Source organism: Physeter macrocephalus, chromosome 8, assembly GCF_002837175.3.
Source record: "Physeter macrocephalus isolate SW-GA chromosome 8, ASM283717v5, whole genome shotgun sequence".
NCBI lineage: Eukaryota > Metazoa > Chordata > Mammalia > Artiodactyla > Physeteridae > Physeter > Physeter macrocephalus.
Window position 1 is genome coordinate 126,477,359 of NC_041221.1, and position 19,506 is coordinate 126,496,864.

At 37.2% G+C, this 19,506-nt stretch overlaps 1 protein-coding gene across 1 annotated transcript; it reads left to right on the plus strand.

The window, feature by feature from the left end:
- Nucleotides 1-1,873: 1,873 nt before the first annotated feature.
- On the plus strand, nucleotides 1,874-19,084 carry MINAR2 (membrane integral NOTCH2 associated receptor 2). Its single transcript, XM_007122309.3, has 3 exons — nucleotides 1,874-2,038; nucleotides 15,165-15,392; nucleotides 18,825-19,084. Exons 1-3 carry the CDS (start codon nucleotides 1,874-1,876, stop codon nucleotides 19,002-19,004), a joined length of 573 nt encoding a protein of 190 aa, XP_007122371.2. The 3' UTR covers nucleotides 19,005-19,084.
- Nucleotides 19,085-19,506: the final 422 nt, after the last annotated feature.

A 19,506-nucleotide genomic window follows, 5' to 3' on the forward strand; every position in this document is an offset into this window, starting at 1 on the left:
AGTAAGAACTGATGGTTTCTGGGGTGACAGTAGACAAAGGATGGTGGGAGAATGGGGAAAGTCAGAAACTGAACTTGTAAACAGAAGGAGATAGTATACAAACCTCTGGGCATCTAAAGCGCAGTGGAGGAATCTAAAAGGAAGGACGCCTAAGGAAAACTGAAGGCTCATTTCACCTACCTCATACTTTGGCTAAGGAAAACTTCTAATCAAATATATTTGGATCTGGGTTTTGCGTCTCCACTTGGCCAATATAGAGAGCCAAAGAGAAGTAAGGTTCTTCTTGAAGATGTGTGTTATTCCCCAAAGAATCTTTTAGGAAAAGCAAACAGCCCAAGAAATATTTGTTCATTAGATGTGTTCTGGCAGCAGCCAGAAAAATCCAGAAAGTACTAAGTACATGCACATACACATAACACACTTGATTCTTCAAACACTTGTGATTTAACTCTTTTGTTATCGATTGTCATTATGAAGTACCTCTTTCTCCAGTAAGTGTATTGATAAAAACCACTCAAACTTATTTCAGATATTGTAAGACAGTGATAGAGTTTGGGTCCAAAAATTCTTACAGAAAACATTGGTTGTTTAATCCAGTTTGCAACTATCAGTAGGACAGATGATTTTTTAACATCCTCATGCTTTTTGTTATAAAGAAGGTAAGTACTCTCTAGTGTCTTGCTTGATTCAAGAACATCCTAGCTGCTGAGTCTAATAAGCTATAGGGCACTCTTCTGAAATCTGCTGCTGATATATTCCACACGTGACCTCATTACCTCTGTAAGAAAATCCTTCCTGCTGAATCAGATGGGTTTACAGAGTCACAAACATAACAACCTATGTCTTTTAAAAACTGCTGATGTGTCTGTCCTTTGCCTTCTCAAGAGTAGGAAGGTTCCCTCTTTCTCTAGATGAAAATCCATACTTTCTCGGTGAGAAGTATGGTTTGCCCAAGGCAGAGTGGCTTGTAATGAGAGAGCTTGTCTCCCTTAAAGTCATCCTCACTTCCTGGCTTAAGACGCGTCCACAGCCTCACTCCCACCTCGGCTCCCTGAATAGGAGGTGGGTTCACTTAGGACAGCACATCATCCAAACCCAGCAGCCATGTTCTCCTTTGGTTCCAAATGTACTTTGTGAACACCAAGACCCGTAACAGGAGTTTATACAGCTAGGAACAGAGTCAAAGAGACCTCAGATAGAGAATGGGTCAAAGCAGTAGTTTGGGGCACTAAATTACTGTAGCAAACTGTCAAATTCTTGCCATTTCCCTACTCGAGCTGAAGCTGACAACCTAAACACGGTTAGATTTCACATGAGCATGAGACTCTGGGAGTCAAAACATGAGAAGAAACAAGATCCCACGTATCACGTGTGAGGCTGTGCAGGCAGAGCCAAGTCAGCTGGGTCAGCTCAGCAATGTTCAGAGAGAAATATTAAGTAATGTCTCCCTACAGGTGATTGTTTCATGTGCTCCAAACTGTGGATTGTAACCCTGAAATTCTGGCAGCCTTATCCAAAGAGTAGTTCCTCTTAAACTGTTATTCCTAACTCTGTATGGAGAGACATTACGTGCTACACATACCTAATTTTGGTATCCTATCCAATTTAATGCGTGTGGGCCCAACTGTTCCATTCAAGCGCTCTAAACGCACGCGCACACGCGTGCGTGCGTGTGTGTGTGTGTGGTGAAAGGTAAGGCAGCGTGCTACATTGTTCCTGTGTGTGGATGTGTCATTTCGAGAGTAGTTTCTGAGCACAGCCCAGAGACCTGGTTTCAGATGCCTGTCGGGCATTCTCAGCCTCATTAATAATGGACAGCTCTGACAGCAGCAGCCTTGCTTGCCTTTGTTTTCCACCGTAGATGAAGGGAGACATGGATCTCTCTGTTTTGCCAAATAACAACCATCCTGACAAATTCCTGCAGCTTGACGTGAGGTCTTTAATGAGGAACTCAGCCCTTCTTCAGGCCAGTCTGGTGAGGTTTCCGGGAGGGAATTACCCTGCTGCACAGCACTGGCAAAACCTCATCTACTCACAGGTAAGATCTGGGAGCACATAAATATGCGGGCAGGGGCTTGCTTCTTTCTCATTATTGGCCATTTCATCATTTGTGCAAAAAAGAAAGCTATAGGGAACAGAGTACAAAGTAGCTGCTCACACTTGCCATAGAAAAGGTCTTTCTCTCTTCCTTAACATAAGGAGACTTTCTCTGATCACTTTATAAACTCTGTGAATTTTCCCAACCATTCGTTTTCCTCCAAGCACTAGCTTCTCAGCCTGTCATTTTAGATTTTGCCTAGCCCTCATTTTATACCTTCCCTTCAATTTTTTTCAAATCAATTACTACATTTGCAAATAAGGCTCTGGGGGGAACCCTACCTCTATATTTTGGGTAGTCTAAGCGTAAAGCATCAGAAGCTTACATTGTGTAGGCTCATGCATGGCCTCTGAGAGAACTGAATCTTGCTTCTACCTCATTTAGACTGACTCCCTTTCATCTCATGCAAAAGAGACTCAAACAGTGGAACAATGGCAACCTAATGATGGAAAGAAAGAAAACAGAGAGAATTCTCCACCTGGGAAAGGTGCTGGCTATTATTTTAGAGGTTCTTTTTTTTCCACAGGTGTCCATGTGGGCAAGACTTAACAATCAACCTTCAAACCCAGACTTCATTTCTTGCTTTCTTCTTTTGCATCTTCCTTCTTTTTGCTAACCAAAGGAGAAGAATAAAACTGTGATGAGTTCCATGTGCTGAAATAAACATAAATAAACTTGACTGTTGCACAGCTCATGAAACAGGAATAATCTTTGTTTAAGATGTGAGGGCTAATGGGGTTAAGGGTTAGTCAATTTAGAAACAGGAAGAAGCATGTCATTTCAGAACAGATGTGACTGACCTGCAAATCCCTGCAAATCATTAAATCCTTTGGAGTGGCTCAAATTCCCTAAACAGAAATTTGTTTTCTTTTAAGAAACAGTTGCTACTCAGGAGTCCTGGTGTAAAGTGACTCCTTTGTGGTGTGTTTGTGGGCTCCTCGGGACCTTTATCATGAGATCATTCAAAATCAAGTACACTTGGATGAGTATGTAAGTGTTTCCTCCATCTATGAGGATTTTAATTTATTTCCATTGTAAGGCAGCCTATTAGGAAAACTAACTTTTCAATAATTTTACATCCTTCCCTTTTGTAATCCTCAAAACCTAAACATACACACCTTTTTGGTGGTTGCTTTTTTTGTGTTTTAAGTTAAATGTGATGAAATTTTTCCTTTGTCTTATTGTTTATATCATGGAATAAAATGATTCAAAAATCAATTCAGAAAACCTTGGCCCTCCTGTGCTATGAAGTTTAGTCTAAGAAAACATATCCAATAAATTCCTTTGAGGTTGGAACACATCGATCTAACATCTTTTGTTTAGCACTGGAGCTGACCTATTTCCTTCATGTGGAACTTCACAGTTTAAAGCTCTGTTGAATGTTGTTCCTAAACCTGAATGAAATGCAAATTTTTAAAGGGCATCTCTTTCAACAGGCCCTGATGTGTTGATATAGTTATTCAGGGCAAACCAAGAAGGTAAAAATCTGCTTCATATGTCTTTGAATATGTTATCGGTAATTGTAAACTATAGATAAACTTTATTAAGTTATACTTTTACCCTAAAATAAAATGTTAAATGACTGAATAAATATTTCAGTTCAATATACTACTGAAATAATGTTTGGGGAGAAGGAGTAAATCGATTACAAATTTAGTTAGTTGGGTAGGTGTGGCACAGATTATGAGTAAAAACAATTATATTCGCTACTTTAGATTGCAATATGTCAATAAGTAATTCTTCTCTCCTTGGCTGGATCTTAAAATCCAGGAGTGATATATTCATTGGCTAGAAAATAAATCTAAAAGAAACGAACGTATAAAAGTTTTAAGGGGGCTTCCCTGGTGGTTGAGAATCTGCCTGCCAATGCAGGGGACACGGGTTCGAGCCCTGGTCTGGGAAGATCTCACATGCCGCGGAGCAACTGGGCCCGTGAGCCACAACTACTGAGCCTGTGCGTCTGGAGCCTGTGCTCCGCAACAAGAGAGGCCGTGATAGTGAGAGGCCCGCGCACCGCGATGAAGAGTGGCCCCCGCTCGCCGCAAATTGAGAAAGCCCTCGCACAGAAACGAAGACCCAACACAGCCGAAAAAAATATAAATAAACTAATTAATTAATTTTTTTAAAAAAGTTTTAAGTAGCTGTGGTGATACCTGGAATAAGGCACTGAATATACCAGGTGAATTTAGGTGTTAGGGATACAGAAGGTGGTAGGCAGCTGTTAAATAGTTCTTAATTTAAAACCCTTGCTCTGTTGGCTTAATGTCTCATTCTGCTGGGGAGACATTAAGCCAATTGGGAGAACATTGAATAAAGAGATTTGAAACTTGGTTTCTTGTCTCAAATCCACAATAAACAAATTTGAGAGACATAAATTATGGCCCTTATTCAGTCCATGCCTTAGTATTTCCATGTGCAAAATTAGGATAATGCTCATTTTACATATTTCCTTAAAACTGACAGCAAATAAAATAAGGTAAAAACAATTGGCAGGGTTTCCTAAAGAAATGTGTATCATCATCATTTGCCAGTATTCCAAAATGTGTTAAAATTACCCTATCATTAGAATTTGGAAAATAGCCAATAATACCACTTGCATTTTTTGATGTATACGGTGGATGCAGGGTGGTATGTGTACGTGTAGGTGTTAGAGGATGTAGTCAATACATCTGTCAAGCTATGTGGCTAACTCAAGCAGTTAGATTTTATACTCCCATGAAACCCACACAAACTTCAGGGTTGTGTCAGCTTACCCTTTGGTCTCATACCCTCCATGTGCATGGTGTTTAGAATTCAGACTACCTCATGGAATGTCAAAGGACTTAGCCTACAAACATTGCCTCCAACGTTGGTAGTAACTCAACAGTTAAAACAAAGATCTCCTAGGGACTTGCCTGGCAGTCCAGTAGTTAAGACTCCCCACTTCACTGCAGGGGCCACAGGTTTGATCCCTGGTCAGGGAACTAAGACCCTACATGCCATGTTGCATGCCAAAAAAACCAAAAAACAAAACAGAGTACTGTATTTATATCCATGATTTATCTTTTAAGCTTTTTTAAAATTCACATTCCACCTTCAGAGGCAATTCTCTAAGCCATTTTACACAAACGGAAGCAATACCGTACGTATAGAAAAGTAAGCACAGATGTCCTCAGGCACGCCAGTATCTCCAGACACTGTTCATTCCCTCTATGTGGATACACAGGTCACCTGTATTTGCAGGGAGAGAGTACAAGCAAATATTTCTTGATTCCACTAGATTTATACTTTTTAAGTTCTTTCAACTAGAGAAATAAAGAAGCTTCCTAATAAATTTCTTTTCAGTGCAATGAACAAACTTCTGCCAAAACCTAATGTTTCTGGTTGTTAAAGTAATTTGGGGCATGTATCTGATGAAGGCATTTGGAATTGTATCCCAAATATTTCTGCCAATCCCTTTATAAAACGAGGTAATAAAAGGAAAAAGCTGATTCCTTTTTTTTTGGTATAAATGATAAAACATGTTTTTTCAGATATTGTGGTGGGATTTTTTTTTTCTGATTAGCAGTTAGACTTCAGAATCTTTTCAGGTTAATCTATTTCTTATATCTTTTCCTGGCTTCCATCACATCTGTTTGAGAACCCAAGGGATTTCTGTACTAAACCTGTGAACTGAAACAAAAGACCAAGGGTAAGGAGGTTGCTCTTCCCTTCGTTTCTAGACAATGTCATATACTGGTTGTATTTCCTAATCACCTTTCCTCACTTTTTTTTGAGTCTTATAACTCTTTTCCCTTTAAATTCTAATGTCTCTTCTTTCTATCTCAGTTTTTTTTTTTTTGGTATATCATAAATGTATTTCACAATCTGTCTCTGAACACATGTCATGCCTTCTCCTGGACTGTCTCTATTCCCAATACTCCATTTCCTATTTCAAAAAGAACAGCCTCCTATGTGCAGTAGGCTCCCGTTTTTAAGCTTATATTTGGGCAAATGTTATAGGACTTTTGAGGTACTTAATTTATTTTCTAGGAAGTAAATTGAGGAGCATCACTGAGCTGCTCAGGCAATTATCAGGACATGATTTATCAAGTTATGCTAAATTTACACAGTTCACAAAATCTCCATTGGGGTCAGAAATTCACCCTTGGATGGTATGCTGCCAGAAGCATTACCCACTTTTTCCCATCACACTGCTCCCAGATGAGACCCAAATGCCTCTGGCACTGAAACTGTATTAAAAGCACTGTGTGTGTCACAGGAACACATGTGGGACTCCAGAGCCCTGGTTACATGGAGAGGAAGGCAGGAGAGGGGGTTAAAGAGAGGTCTGTGTCAGACCAGGAAGGCTTCAGAGGGTGTTGTCTAGATTTTTAAATTTTATCCTGAAAATTTGGAGGGGTTGATGAAAAATTTTAAGCAAGAGGATCACATGATCAAATTTATGTTTCATAAAGGTAACCATTCTAGCAATTTGGAAAACAGAATTATTGTGGTCAGTGGGGAGCTGCTTTCCAAGAAAAGTTGTCTGTGGGCTCACATGTGCAATATTAAACAAAATGCCTTGTTTGCATTATGATTATGATAGGAATTACATTGTATGTGTAGACCAAACTGGGAAATGGAAGTCTTTATGGTCTTGATTCCCCCAGTTCATGAACATGGTATATATTTCCATTTATCATGCTCTTCGTATAGCCTTCAATTATGTCTTATAATTCTCCACATAGAAGTTTTGCATAAAGTTGTAAGGTTTATATCTAAATGCTGATAGTAATTACTGCTCTTAAGAATAGGACTTTTAAATCATGTTTTATAATAAAGTATTACATATGCTATTGATTATTGTATATTGATTTTGAATCCAGAAATTGTATTAAAATCTATTTTACTTTGATGTTAAATATTCCTGTAGATAATCATGTCATCTACTGTTTTGTTTCATTTTGTTTCATCCTTGTATTTATTTATTTAATTTTTAGTGTATTGCTCAGAACTCAGCAATAACGTATGAATGTTTGTGATTACTGGCATCCTTGTATTAATTCTGAAACCAAGATAAATGCATCTAATACTTGAACCATTAAGTAAACAGTGCCCTGGAAGTTTGGGGCAGATTCTCTTAGTTTAAGAAAGTTCCCTACTATTTCCATCTTGCTAGGAAATTTGCTCTAAATATGTTTAAATATTTTCCAAATATTTTTCAGAATGTACTGCAAACTTCTGTGTTGTTTCTTTCCTGATAATTGGTGAGTCACATTAATCTTCGAATATTAAACCATAATCCTGGTAAAACATCCTTTTCTGGTATAAATCTTTCCTATCCTGGTATATAAAATATACATATTGTAGGATTCTGTTTAGCAATATTTTATTAATGATTTTTTTATTTATGTTTATAAGAGAAATTGGTCTATAATAAATTACCTTTTCTTTTACCTGCTGCCCTTGTCTGGAGTTTATACCAACTTCATAAAATGAGTTGGGGAGTATTCCTTGTTTTTCTATATTCTGGAAGAGTTCAACAAGATAGAAATGAGATAGAAATAAGATAGAAATGATCTGTTTCAAGAATGTCTGAGTGCTGATTACAACACTCATTCAGCCTGTTGTTCCTAAACCTGTGTATGGTTGGGGTCAATTTTAAACTATTGATTCAGTTAGTCAAATGATCACTGGTTTATTAACATTTCCTATTTTTTCCTTAATTAAATTTGGTAAGTTATATTATGTGGGAAATTGCCCAACTGCATGTAAATTCTTAAAGTTACTCAGATTATACTCCTATTACACTTCTTAATCTGTGTATGTAACTTCTCATGTTCCTTTTACATTTCTAACATTGTGAGTTTGTATCTTTTTTTTTTTTCCTGAGAAGTATTACCAGAGATATTTTTAATCGGTTTAGCCTTTTCAAAGAAATAGCTTTCAATATGGTTGATTCTCTCCGTTGTATATTTGGGTTATTTTTCTTCATAATATTTATTGATTTCTCCTTCTATCCTTATCATTTCATGTTGACAATTTTCTTAGATTTACTCTGCAGTTTCCTTTTAAGGCTTTGAATTAGATGTTTCTTACTTCATTAATTTTCTCATTCTGCTTTTATAATGTGAGCATATATGCTTATAATACTCCCTCAAAAGCTATTTCAGCTCCATTTTTCATTTTCATTCTGCCTAAGTTTTTAAATTCCCATCATTTATTTGAAATGTGTGTTTTAATTTCTACAAAATGTGGTAATTTACATTATCTTTTTGATATTAATGTCTAAATTTCTAATAAGTTGTCTGTGATCAAAGAGCATAATCTATATAATATTGAATGTCTGAAATTTCTTTTAGAGTCCAGGACATTACCAATTTTTGTAAATATTCAATGTGTTTGGTTTTTTTTTTTGCGGTATGCAAGCCTCTCACTGTTGTGGCCTCTCCCGTTGCGGAGCACAGGCTCTGGACGCACAGGCTCAGCGGCCATGACTCACGGGCCTAGCCGCTCCACGGCATGTGGGATCTTCCTGGACCGGGGCACGAATCCGTGTCCCCTGCATTGGCAGGCGGACTCTCAACCACTGCGCCACCAGGGAAGCCCTCAATGTATTTTTAAAATGAGTATTTTTAGTAGTTGAATAATGACATCAGTGTCTTTGATCAAATGTGTTGGTTTCATTGTTCAAACCCTCTTTATATTTAATAATTGTTTTATCTGCTTGATAAAAAATTATATGTATAAATTTCTCCTAGTTATCTCAAGTTTTGCTTTATCTATGTGAGATTATTTTACTAGAGGCATACAAGTTTAGAAATATTATATTTTACTGATTATGCCTACATTTATTCATTTTCCACCAACACTTTCTTCACCTAACAAAGTCTTTTACCTGAAAGTTTATTTTGTCTGATATATATACTTTCTTAGTAGTTAGTCAGGCTAAATTATGTTGTGGAAACAAATATGCCCAAATTCTTAGTGACTTGACTCAATAAAATGTATCTGTCATTCACACAAGATCTGTTGCGGGAGGGAAAATTATCCTAGTGGCTTGCTTCCAAGTGGAACCCAGACTGTTCCTTTTTCAGGCTCTATTATATAAGAATTTTTATGATGCTTGTAGCTATAAAAGAGAGAGACTAAGCCAAGGATCAGGGATTTTAGGGGTCAAGCCTATGTCCCAATCTAGCTGTTGTATGCCCATGAAGAAGAAATGGGTTTGCTGAGCACCTAGCCAGACTCTGCCACAGTCTATCATTCTGTTAAACATATATATACTTATATATTTCATCTTCCTACACACAGCATTCATCCTTCCCCAGAGGTACTAACACCAAAGTGAGCCAGTCACTACATTTAGTGGATGTCCCAACCATATCATTCTATAATCTTTGTTGGAATAGGAACGGGATCGCTACAGTAATTCTTCCTTTCTGAATGGGAAAAATGAAAGACGACAGACACTACCCAAAGTAATTCTGAGATTCCACTGAAAATAATGTGAGGGTCTCCTTCCTTGAAGGTGGGGAAGGTGGATTAGGCCATGATTCTGCTTTTTAGAAGACTTCCTGCTGCATTGTTCTCTAGGGTCCCAAGTCCTACCCGCTAGGAAGCTGCCCCTTGTTCATCATTCTCTTTTGCCATATCAGAGTGGGCCCTCCCTCGAGGCTGTAGAAGCTTCAAAATTTACTCCTATTTATGGATATTTGGAGGCATAGTGTTTATTGTTGTTTTGTTTTTATAATTTTGAACAATCAAAAGCTTTTAGGTCTAGGTTTGTGGTTTCTTTGGTGATACATATCTTATAAAACAGTATGAGCTATTTATTAATGTAATCATATCTATTTTGTTGCGGTCAGTTCTATAGGTCAATAAACACACCTTAAGTTCTCTTAAGGCATAGCTCTCAAATAGGCTTTCTTTCTTTTTTGGGGCTGCGTCGCGAGTGCTTTTCTCTGCTGTGTCGGGTCTTTGTTGCAGCACTTGGGCCTCTCTCCTGTCACAGGCTTCTCTCTACTTGTGGGGCGTGGGCTCCAGGGCACGTGGGCTCTGTAGTTTGCGGCACACAGGCTCTCTAGTTGAGACGCGCAAACTCAGTAGTTGTGGCGCATGGGCTTAGTTGCCTCGCAGAATGTGGGATCTTAGTTCCCAGACCAGGGATCGAACCTGCGTCCCCTGCATTGGAAGGCAGATTCTTTACCACTGGACCACCAGGGGAGTCCCTCAAGTAGGTTTTAATGGTTTGCTTTTCTGCCTCCATTTCTCCATCCTTTAACTCAATGACAAACACCTGGAGACAGTCAGGAATAATTGTTTTGAAACCACACCCTAACAGGACCTTTACCCTGAGTCACTTCGTTCAGCTAATAAGTTTGTTTTTATTTTTTAATGTTTCATTTGATTTTTCTGTCTATTTATTTATTTATTTATTTATTATTTATTTATTTATTTATTTATTTATGCCTGCGTTGGGTCTCTGTTGCTGTGAGCGGGGGCTACTCTTTGTTGCGGTGCATGGGCTTCTCGTTGCTGTGGCTTCTCTTGTTGTGCAGCACAGGCTCTAGGGAGCGCAGGCTTCAGTAGTTGTGGCTCACAGGCCCTAGAGCGCAGACTCAATAGCTGTAGCACACAGGCCTAGCTGCTCTGCGACATGTGGGATCTTCCTGTACCAGGGGTCGAACCCGTGTCCGCTGCAGTGGTGGGCGGATTCTTAACCACTGGGCCACCAGGGAAGTCCCAACTAAGAAGTTTTAATCCGCTTTTTTTTTTCCTCAATCCATTTTTTTAAATGATTCTATATCTTAGTGTTTGAGGTCTATAAACAGTCAGATTTTTAACAATAGAAGGCATCAAATTTCCAGAGTTTCTCTACTCTCTTTCTTCTTGCAAACTATTCAGTTCTTTCTCTAATATCATCTTTTTCTTGTATTACACCAGCACTGTGATCCTTGTACATAAATGCTCTATTTATAATACCTCTCGTACAGCTACAGGGGATTAGATTCCAAATGACCACAGATGACACTTATACCAAACATTTTTCACTGTATTATGTGAATAATCATCAATCCAGCTTACAATATCCCTTTCATCCCTTTCCACTTCTTGACTTCTAAGCCAATGCCCACATTTGTAGAATTTCAAGGTATCACTTTCTGTATTAAGGAACGTAGGCTAGGCTACACTGTAATGACAAAGTATCTCTAACTAAAAAGAAGAAAAAGCATTCTTGTGCATGTCTGAGGAAGGGCAGATGGGTTTGGGGGGCAACTCTTTTCCAAACAGTATCCCAGGGCTTGAAGTTCTTTCATCTTAAAGTTCTGCCATCTCAGAATCCTTGCTTACAGTGACACAAAAATGGAAAGTGAGGAAGAGTGAGCCAAAAATGTTGTTGGAGAATTCAGGGGCTCAGCTTGGAAGTGGTCTCTGTTACTTTTGTCCACACATCATCAGAAGAGCTGGCCCCAGTTTAACTTCAAGCAGCCTAATAAAGGCAGTCATCCCTTGTACTCAGGAAGGGAAAACAAAATTGCTGAATATTTAACCAGTCAAATACCAGCTCTTGTTTCTTTATATTTGCCTGCTATATCTTTTTTTATACTTTCACTCTCATTTTTTCTGAGTCCTTATATTTTAGGTATTTCTCTTGTAAATATTATATAATTAAATTTAATTTTAAAAATCTGATATGACAGTCTGTCATTTAAATAGAGGGCTTAGTCTATTTACATTTAACATGATTATTTCAAAAATTTTTCTATTTTCCTAAGACTTTCTCCTCTATATTCTTTGTTTCAGGTTTCTTACCTTTTAGATTAATTTTCCTTTATCCTTTTTCTTCTGCTCTACCAATTTAGAAGCTATACATTCTTTCTCTATTTTTTAGTAATATCTCAGTACTCTCACTGAAATGATTTCTTCAAATTTCCTAATTAAATAAATGTTAAACTTTTAATTGTACAGTTTCAGTTTTCTCTTATCTTAAAACTCACAAATTAGTGGTTATTATTATTTCGATTTTACCATAAAATCAGTGCTTCCTTTGATTTCTGTAAACAAAATTGCTGAATATTTAACCAGTCAAATACCAGCTCTTGTTTCTTTATATTTGCCTGCTATATCTTTTTTTATACTTTCACTCTCATTTTTTCTGAGTCCTTATATTTTAGGTATTTCTCTTGTAAATATTATATAATTAAATTTAATTTTAAAAATCTGATATGACAGTCTGTCATTTAAATAGAGGGCTTAGTCTATTTACATTTAACATGATTATTTCAAAAATTTTTCTATTTTCCTAAGACTTTCTCCTCTATATTCTTTGTTTCAGGTTTCTTACCTTTTAGATTAATTTTCCTTTATCCTTTTTCTTCTGCTCTACCAATTTAGAAGCTATACATTCTTTCTCTATTTTTTAGTAATATCTCAGTACTCTCACTGAAATGATTTCTTCAAATTTCCTAATTAAATAAATGTTAAACTTTTAATTGTACAGTTTCAGTTTTCTCTTATCTTAAAACTCACAAATTAGTGGTTATTATTTCGATTTTACCATAAAATCAGTGCTTCCTTTGATTTCTGTATATATTTGTCAGTTTTTTCTTCTTTGTTTTGCCTAGCATTCCTTCTTGCCTCTTAATCTTTCATTCTATTATCAGGTTTCTTCTTACTGAAGTACATTTTTTATAGATTCCTTCTTTTTTGGCCTATTAATTGTATATTCTCAGAGTTTGTCTGAAAGTCTTCTATATCACTCTTTCTATTAAATGATAGCTTACTTATACATAAATGACATAAATAATGATTAAAGTGTGTAAAGGGTAAATGGACAAAGTAATGGTTAATACAGAAGAGCCTAGGTAAGCTTTGAAGTGTTACTTTCCTTTAAGTATTTTTTTAAAAGAAGTTATTTTAGAGCTTATATGAGTAAAATAATGGAATTACTGTTGAGTTTCCTTTTGTTAAATGTAGTCCATCTAGAATGTGGAGTGAAAAGTTAAAATCAAATACATGCTTTGTTTCCTTTCTTAAGAGATTTTGAAAAAATTTATCAAAATACAAAAGAACCTCAACCATGATTAGTATTTTCTATTTCTTCCATAAAATTCTTAATAAAGTTATTCTATTAATTTTCCCTTCACATGTCCTTCAGACATGAAATTGTCATGCAATGCAAAAATAAATGGCACCAAATTCTAGGATGAACATCAAACATTCAAGAATATAGTTTAGAATTAAGGGCTTGAATGTTCTTTCAAAAATAGCTCTGATTATTTTTCTGTCTTTTGTATATTAGTTTTTCAAGGTCTTTATACATTGTAATAGAAAGTATTATTTTTCTTAACCCCCCAAACTGTATTTTTCTGATTTACAGAGCTTTCTTATTTAAGAAGCTCAAGGAATGGTCCAGCAGGCAAGAAAATTGACACAGTCAATTTTTCAATGTCAGAAGAATTATTTCTCTTCAAAGATAATCAAAGATATCTAGCCTTGAAGAAAAAAACTTGAGTCAGAATTATGCTAAACTGAAACTATCTAAATTTTGTATCAAATTGTTTTTATCAATTCAGAAACATTTTTCATGAGGTCATCCATCTTAAAGATAAACACTAAGTCAAGATGATTTATTATTTCATTACAAACTTCAATATTATGGAATATAAATTGATTTTGAGCAGACCAACGACCTAATAAAGTCAGAGATGATCTCCGAGTTGAAAGTCAGAGATGATCTCCAAGTTGATCACTAAGTATGTAAAAAATGTCTGGATAAAGAAAATTAGATAATCCTAAGGCCAAAGAGAATGTGAATGGTTTTATCTAGATGATTTTTTGCCAGCCATTTCAGAAGGAAACTATATATAATATTAGTTCACAACTTAGCTTATACAAACACGTATTTAATGTGACCTATATACTGCAATAGATGCTGAGGGAATCAGTGTATTAATGATTATAAATAGAACTCAGAAAAATATTGCTATTGAAACTTCTCGGTTTAAGAAGGCTTAAATATGTGAAACACACTTATTGAAAAAATTCCTGTAAATTAATGAAATGTGTCACCAGTTTTTAAGGATTAAACCTAAGTGTTCCAAAAATTAACTTATGTGGAGTTCCTCTCCCGTGATGCCCCATCATAAATGAGACATTACTATAAACTTTTTTTTCTTCTCAATCTTATTTGGCCAATGAACAAATTTTAATCTAAAATTTTTCTACCTTTGTGATAGTTTTGTAGTCATAAGAAAAAAAAGCAAAGTAAAAATATGAAGGTCATACCAGACACAGAAAAACCACTTTGTATGATTCCATTTATATAAATGAATACAAACTGACCTATGCTGTTATCCTACTGGTTATCCTTAGGGAGGGAGAGGGATAGTAACTGGAAGACAGCGTGAGGTGTGCTGGTAATGGTTTGTTTCTTGGCAGTATCTTGGGTTTATTTGGTATGTGAAAATTTATAATATATGCACTTTTCTACATATATATCATGCTTTAATTTTAAAAAGTTTTTAAACATCTAAAAGTCAGAATTAGAGCCTTCCAATAGCCAGCTGGTCTGTAGCTACATATAGGAGTGCAATGCTAAGTTACTCCAGTTCTCCAAGCTGCCTGAAATAAGAGTCCTAAGGGAGTTCCCATGAAAGCCAAGGCATATCTATAAAATGCCTTTTAATCTTGATTTTGCTGGATTAATACAGCAATGTTAATTTTTTTAAATCAGTCATGGAATGCACAAGTAGAAAGAAGTAAAATGTCAAATCTCAGTGCAAGTAAGCTGGGGGAAAATGGCTTTGTTTAGAATTCTACTATTTGAATTAAAGAACATTGTCCTTTCTCTGTTGTTATAAAATAGCATTTTAATGAATGATTACTGAAACTCAACAAGATCACATGCAAAGAAATAACTCAATTAATGGTAGGATCCTAGGTCAAACTGGATCCTAGAATTCTTCCTTCATTCATTGTCCTAATTTGTTGGGCTTCCAGGCAGAATCAGCAAGCTTTCAGGTACGGTGATTTCACGTTGCCTTCCTTGTCATCAGTGACCTGTTGGTAAGACAAATTTTGTCACTGTGCCTCCTGACAGAGAGAGAAGAAGAATATTACTGCTCAACGAATGAGGAGATCCAGTGCGGAGGGTGCTGTGACCACAGAGAGCCCCCCACCATCCCTGTCATCAGTTCTGAAGAATAACCCACTATACGGTGATGTGAGTTTGGAGGAAGCTATGGAAGAAAGAAAAAAGAATCCTTCGTGGACCATTGAGGAATATGACAAGCATTCCCTGCACACAAACCTCTCTGGGCATCTGAAGGTACTCAAGGCAAAGAACTCCTTTAATTGACGAGGGAGATCAGTTAAATAATCCTAAAAGAAATGGGTACTGGAGGTGAAAGGCACTCTTCACTAGGCACAAAATTTCCAGATTTCAGGTCATTTTGGCCTCTGGCTTCACTTTCCCTCTCCTAGTCAGTAGTTTTGTTTATTTATGTGTTTTGTGTTTTACAATTTCAGCAATTACCAGCATCTCTACAGAGTAGAGAGAAAGAAATGGTATGACACAGAGGAAGGGTTTACCTGGAAGGTTTCAGGTTTTGAAAGTTAATTTGCCAGATTAAGTATGTTTTCCTCTAGTTTTGTGATCATCTGTGTTCATGAGTACTTAAGAGTTCCTTATTCTACATTTATTCAAAAATACTGACTAAATGCTTGGTCTTAGGCACTGTGCAAGGCAGTTCTCATCAAAGATCATTTTATTTCAAGCCTACTCAGTGATTTAAGATTGCAAATTTACATTTTGGACATTTTCCTGTGTCTCAGTAACAAAACAAAACAAAAACATTTCAACACAGGAAAAGTATGCAATGAACTCATTCACCCAGCTTAAACCCAATTCAAGTTTTTCTTTTTTTTCCCCTGGTGTCACCCATCAAATAGAGGGTCTAGGAATACCTGAAAAGCAGGGAGAGAGGCCCTCTGTTTTCTGAGTGGGCTGGATTCCTACCCAGCCTTGGCTAGCCTCTGCCCATCCTAGGGCCAGAAAGGTCTGACATTTTCCAAGTATACTTCCTTGAACAATGTATGTCTGTTCTAAACCCCATACTTTAATCACCTACAGATTTTTCCTGCTGAAGGGGACAGCATTATGTCCCTCTAAAGTCCTACACTTTTTAAAATCTCAAGTGTGCACTCCTTGAAATAGTGTCCAAAGTCTTTGGAGTTTCTTAGTCTCCTAGTGGATTTAGTGTATCTCCTCCTTAATGTAGCCTCTTTTCCAGAGACGTTTCCATAACAGATGCTCCCCCCCCTTGCAACAATAATCTTGTATTTTGTATCAGGAATCTAAAGATCAATACCTCTAGGAAATAACCTTCTGCACCTAGGAAAAAGTGTATTGATTTATTTCACAAACATTTATTGACTGTATGCTAGAGCCTCTATTCTTTTCTTTGTTGTTTACATGAATGACAAAGGGACTATGAAGATGAATATGACTCTCCTTGCCCTCAAAATTTTATCTGACTGAGCAAAGTAACAATAACTCTAGAGAGGACAGAGGAAATGACAAGATAGAGGAAGAGGATAGTGGATAGAGGATAGGAAGAATAGTGGAAAGTGCTGTGCAGGTCGGAAGAGGACAAAGTCACCCTGGATTATAAGAAGGCTTTATGAAAAAGTTAATTTATGCTGGACTTGAAGAATGTGTACAATTCCAGAAGACATAGGTCGTTTGTGTGAGTGGAGAGGCCCTCTTCTGTCAGAAGTGGCAAGAAAAAAGGCACATATACAAGAGTGTGAGAGTTTGTCAGAACAATAGGTAGTCCAGTTTTGCTGGAGCTACAGTTTAAGTAATAGAATAATGGGGGAAAAAGGCTAACAAACAGACTCAAAAAAAAGAAAAATTTCAAATGTAAGGCTAAGGAAACTGAACATTATTGGCACTGAGGGGTAATATTTTGTTGGACAATACCATGACTTATGCTTAGGAAGACTGAACGTGAATTGCTGGATGCATTGCTTTACGAAAACCACGGCCAGCCCCCTCCCCACCCGTCCTCTACCTGTACACTCACCTCAGAGCAGAGGTCCGTCAGGTCAGAGGCTTGTATGCAGACCTCATGATGCTATTTTGCGAGATGCTTCTGGAAGTCATGGCTTTTGTTTTTATTAGGATCTCTTCTTGACCTCATCATTTCAACTTCTTTCATCACCATCCCTACCCATATCTCCTAATTAGCAGACAGAGACCCCAACCTAATTTCTGAAACCTTTTCAACTACTTTATAGGCCATGAAAGTTCCATGTGCTTTTGGCCACTCCCAATTTTCTAAATTACTAACTTTATGAATAAGAAAGGAGAAAAGAAGCCCATATTTAGTTACAAAGTCAAGCTATAGGCAGAATGTAAGAGAGGATAGTCTCCATTATGGAAGTTCTTACTGAAGAATGAGGCATTAAACTTGCAGGCAAAGTGCAGACCTCTGATTAGGACACAGACACAAATGAAGAATAAAAGTGAAGTAGGCAAGGATTTTTAAATCAGCTATCCTTTTGCACAGGTCATCCAAATTTTATTTTAATGTTTTCGCTTTTCTACGACTGGGAAGTTGAACCTAGTAGCAATGTGATGGAAGAGTTATATTGCCATCCCCAGAATCCACCCAGCTCCCCTTCCTCGTTTAGCAGTCTGAAGCTAGTTCATTACCCTTGTGTCCAGCCATGGAAACTGGCTGACTTTAAGTCCACTGAACCTAGAGAGGCAGAGAGAGGGTAGGCAGCCCAGCTACAAGCCATTGCAATACTCCAAATGAGAAATAATAAGGCCTGAAGTGGTTTTATGAAAATAGAGATTCAACATTCACCATAAATTTGTTGTATGTCTACTAGATGCCAGGTATAGACACTGAATCATTAGCACTGAAAAACAGCAGGAGAAAATAGAGGGAAAAAAATGTGTGTGTATATATATGTTTTAGATGTATAGACAGTAGAGTTTGCAGATGATTCATTGGACATAGGAGATGAAATTGAGTTGAAGACAATTTCTCAGGGTTGAATGGGAGACAAGGCCAGTGGAAGAATCAGAGACATAGGGACTAGGAGGTGATGTGGGAAAGGATATACTGGGTCCTTTCTCCAGAAGGTCAAACAGTGCCAGAGTTTCTGCATGCCAACATGCTGTATTCTGCTACAAGGAAGACCAGAAGATTGAGAAGCATGGAAAAGACTCTTTACTCTTGGTCTTACTCCTCCTTCCATGGAAGTCAGCTTCTGGATTTACTGAAAAACTCAGCAAACATCTTTATCCCTATTATGCCAGCAAAATCAAACCCCCAAGGCTCCGCCAAGGCAAGGAATTTTAATTTTATTTCAGCTCACTAACCTGATTGACACATGGTATTTATGAGTTGTAAGAGACAACGAAATTAGCGAAAAGATGACAGAAACACTCTTGTGTTTCTGACCCTGCAATGTGAGCAATTTATTCAGTAAGCCATGCAGACTTCCTAATGAATTCTCATGCAGACCTGCAGGTTGAAGCTGAGGATTCCTGGTCAGCCAGGAGGCTGTAGCTGCATGTTCCTGCTATTCAGGGAAGCCTAGCCTCTCTTATTTGAGCAGTGACATTTAAACCTCACTTAGGACAGTGTGAATATGGACGTAAAGTACCTATACGGTCTTGTTCTGCAATCTCATTGAGTCTGTAAGACTGACTGATCCTATTCTTCGTGTAATTTTCTTTTAGGAAAATCCTAATGATCTACGGTTTTGGTTGGGAGACATGTACACACCCGGTTTTGATACCTTACTGAAAAAGGAAGAAGAACAAGAGAAGCATTCAAAATATTGTCGTATAGGTCTGATTTTGCTCCTCATTGCCTGCGTCTTGGTTTCCATAGTAACTGTTAGCACTTTTTTCACCTAAAGAAACTGCCACAGACACAGTGACATTTCTTTAAAATCTTTCTAAATAAACATTTGCAGAAAAACTTGTTTACAGAGTGTGAATGTATTGTTGATGGTTCAGTCAAATGTAATTGTCTCGTAGAATGCAAACGTTGTTTGAGATACGCTAACTTTCTCTACTTTGTCCTACGAAACCTTCGTAAGAATCCCAGCCTGAGCTTTGTCCTTTGAGAAGCAAGAATTCTGGGGATCGTAACCACTAAAAAGTTAATACAGACAACCAAACTTAAACACTTAGATAGCGAACAAAACAGCACCAACAACTGTCAGCAGCTTTGTCCTAATGCTTACACTATATTCACCTTGTTTTTATTTCTATTTTTATTTCTTTTTTGATTATTATTTTTTATTGGAGTATAATTGCTTTACAATGTTGTGTTAGTTTCTGCTGTACAATGAAGTGAATCAGCTATATGGATACCTATGTCCCCTCCCTCTTGGACCTCCCTCCCCACCCCCCC

Coding starts and splice junctions, on each gene's coding strand:
- MINAR2 (XM_007122309.3), top strand. CDS start 1,874: ATGGATCTCTCTGTTTTGCCAAATAACAACCATCCTGACAAATTCCTG. Junction 2,039..15,164: donor AAAACCTCATCTACTCACAG/GTAAGATCTGGG, acceptor GCCTCCTGACAG/AGAGAGAAGAAGAATATTAC. Junction 15,393..18,824: donor ACCTCTCTGGGCATCTGAAG/GTACTCAAGGCA, acceptor ATTTTCTTTTAG/GAAAATCCTAATGATCTACG.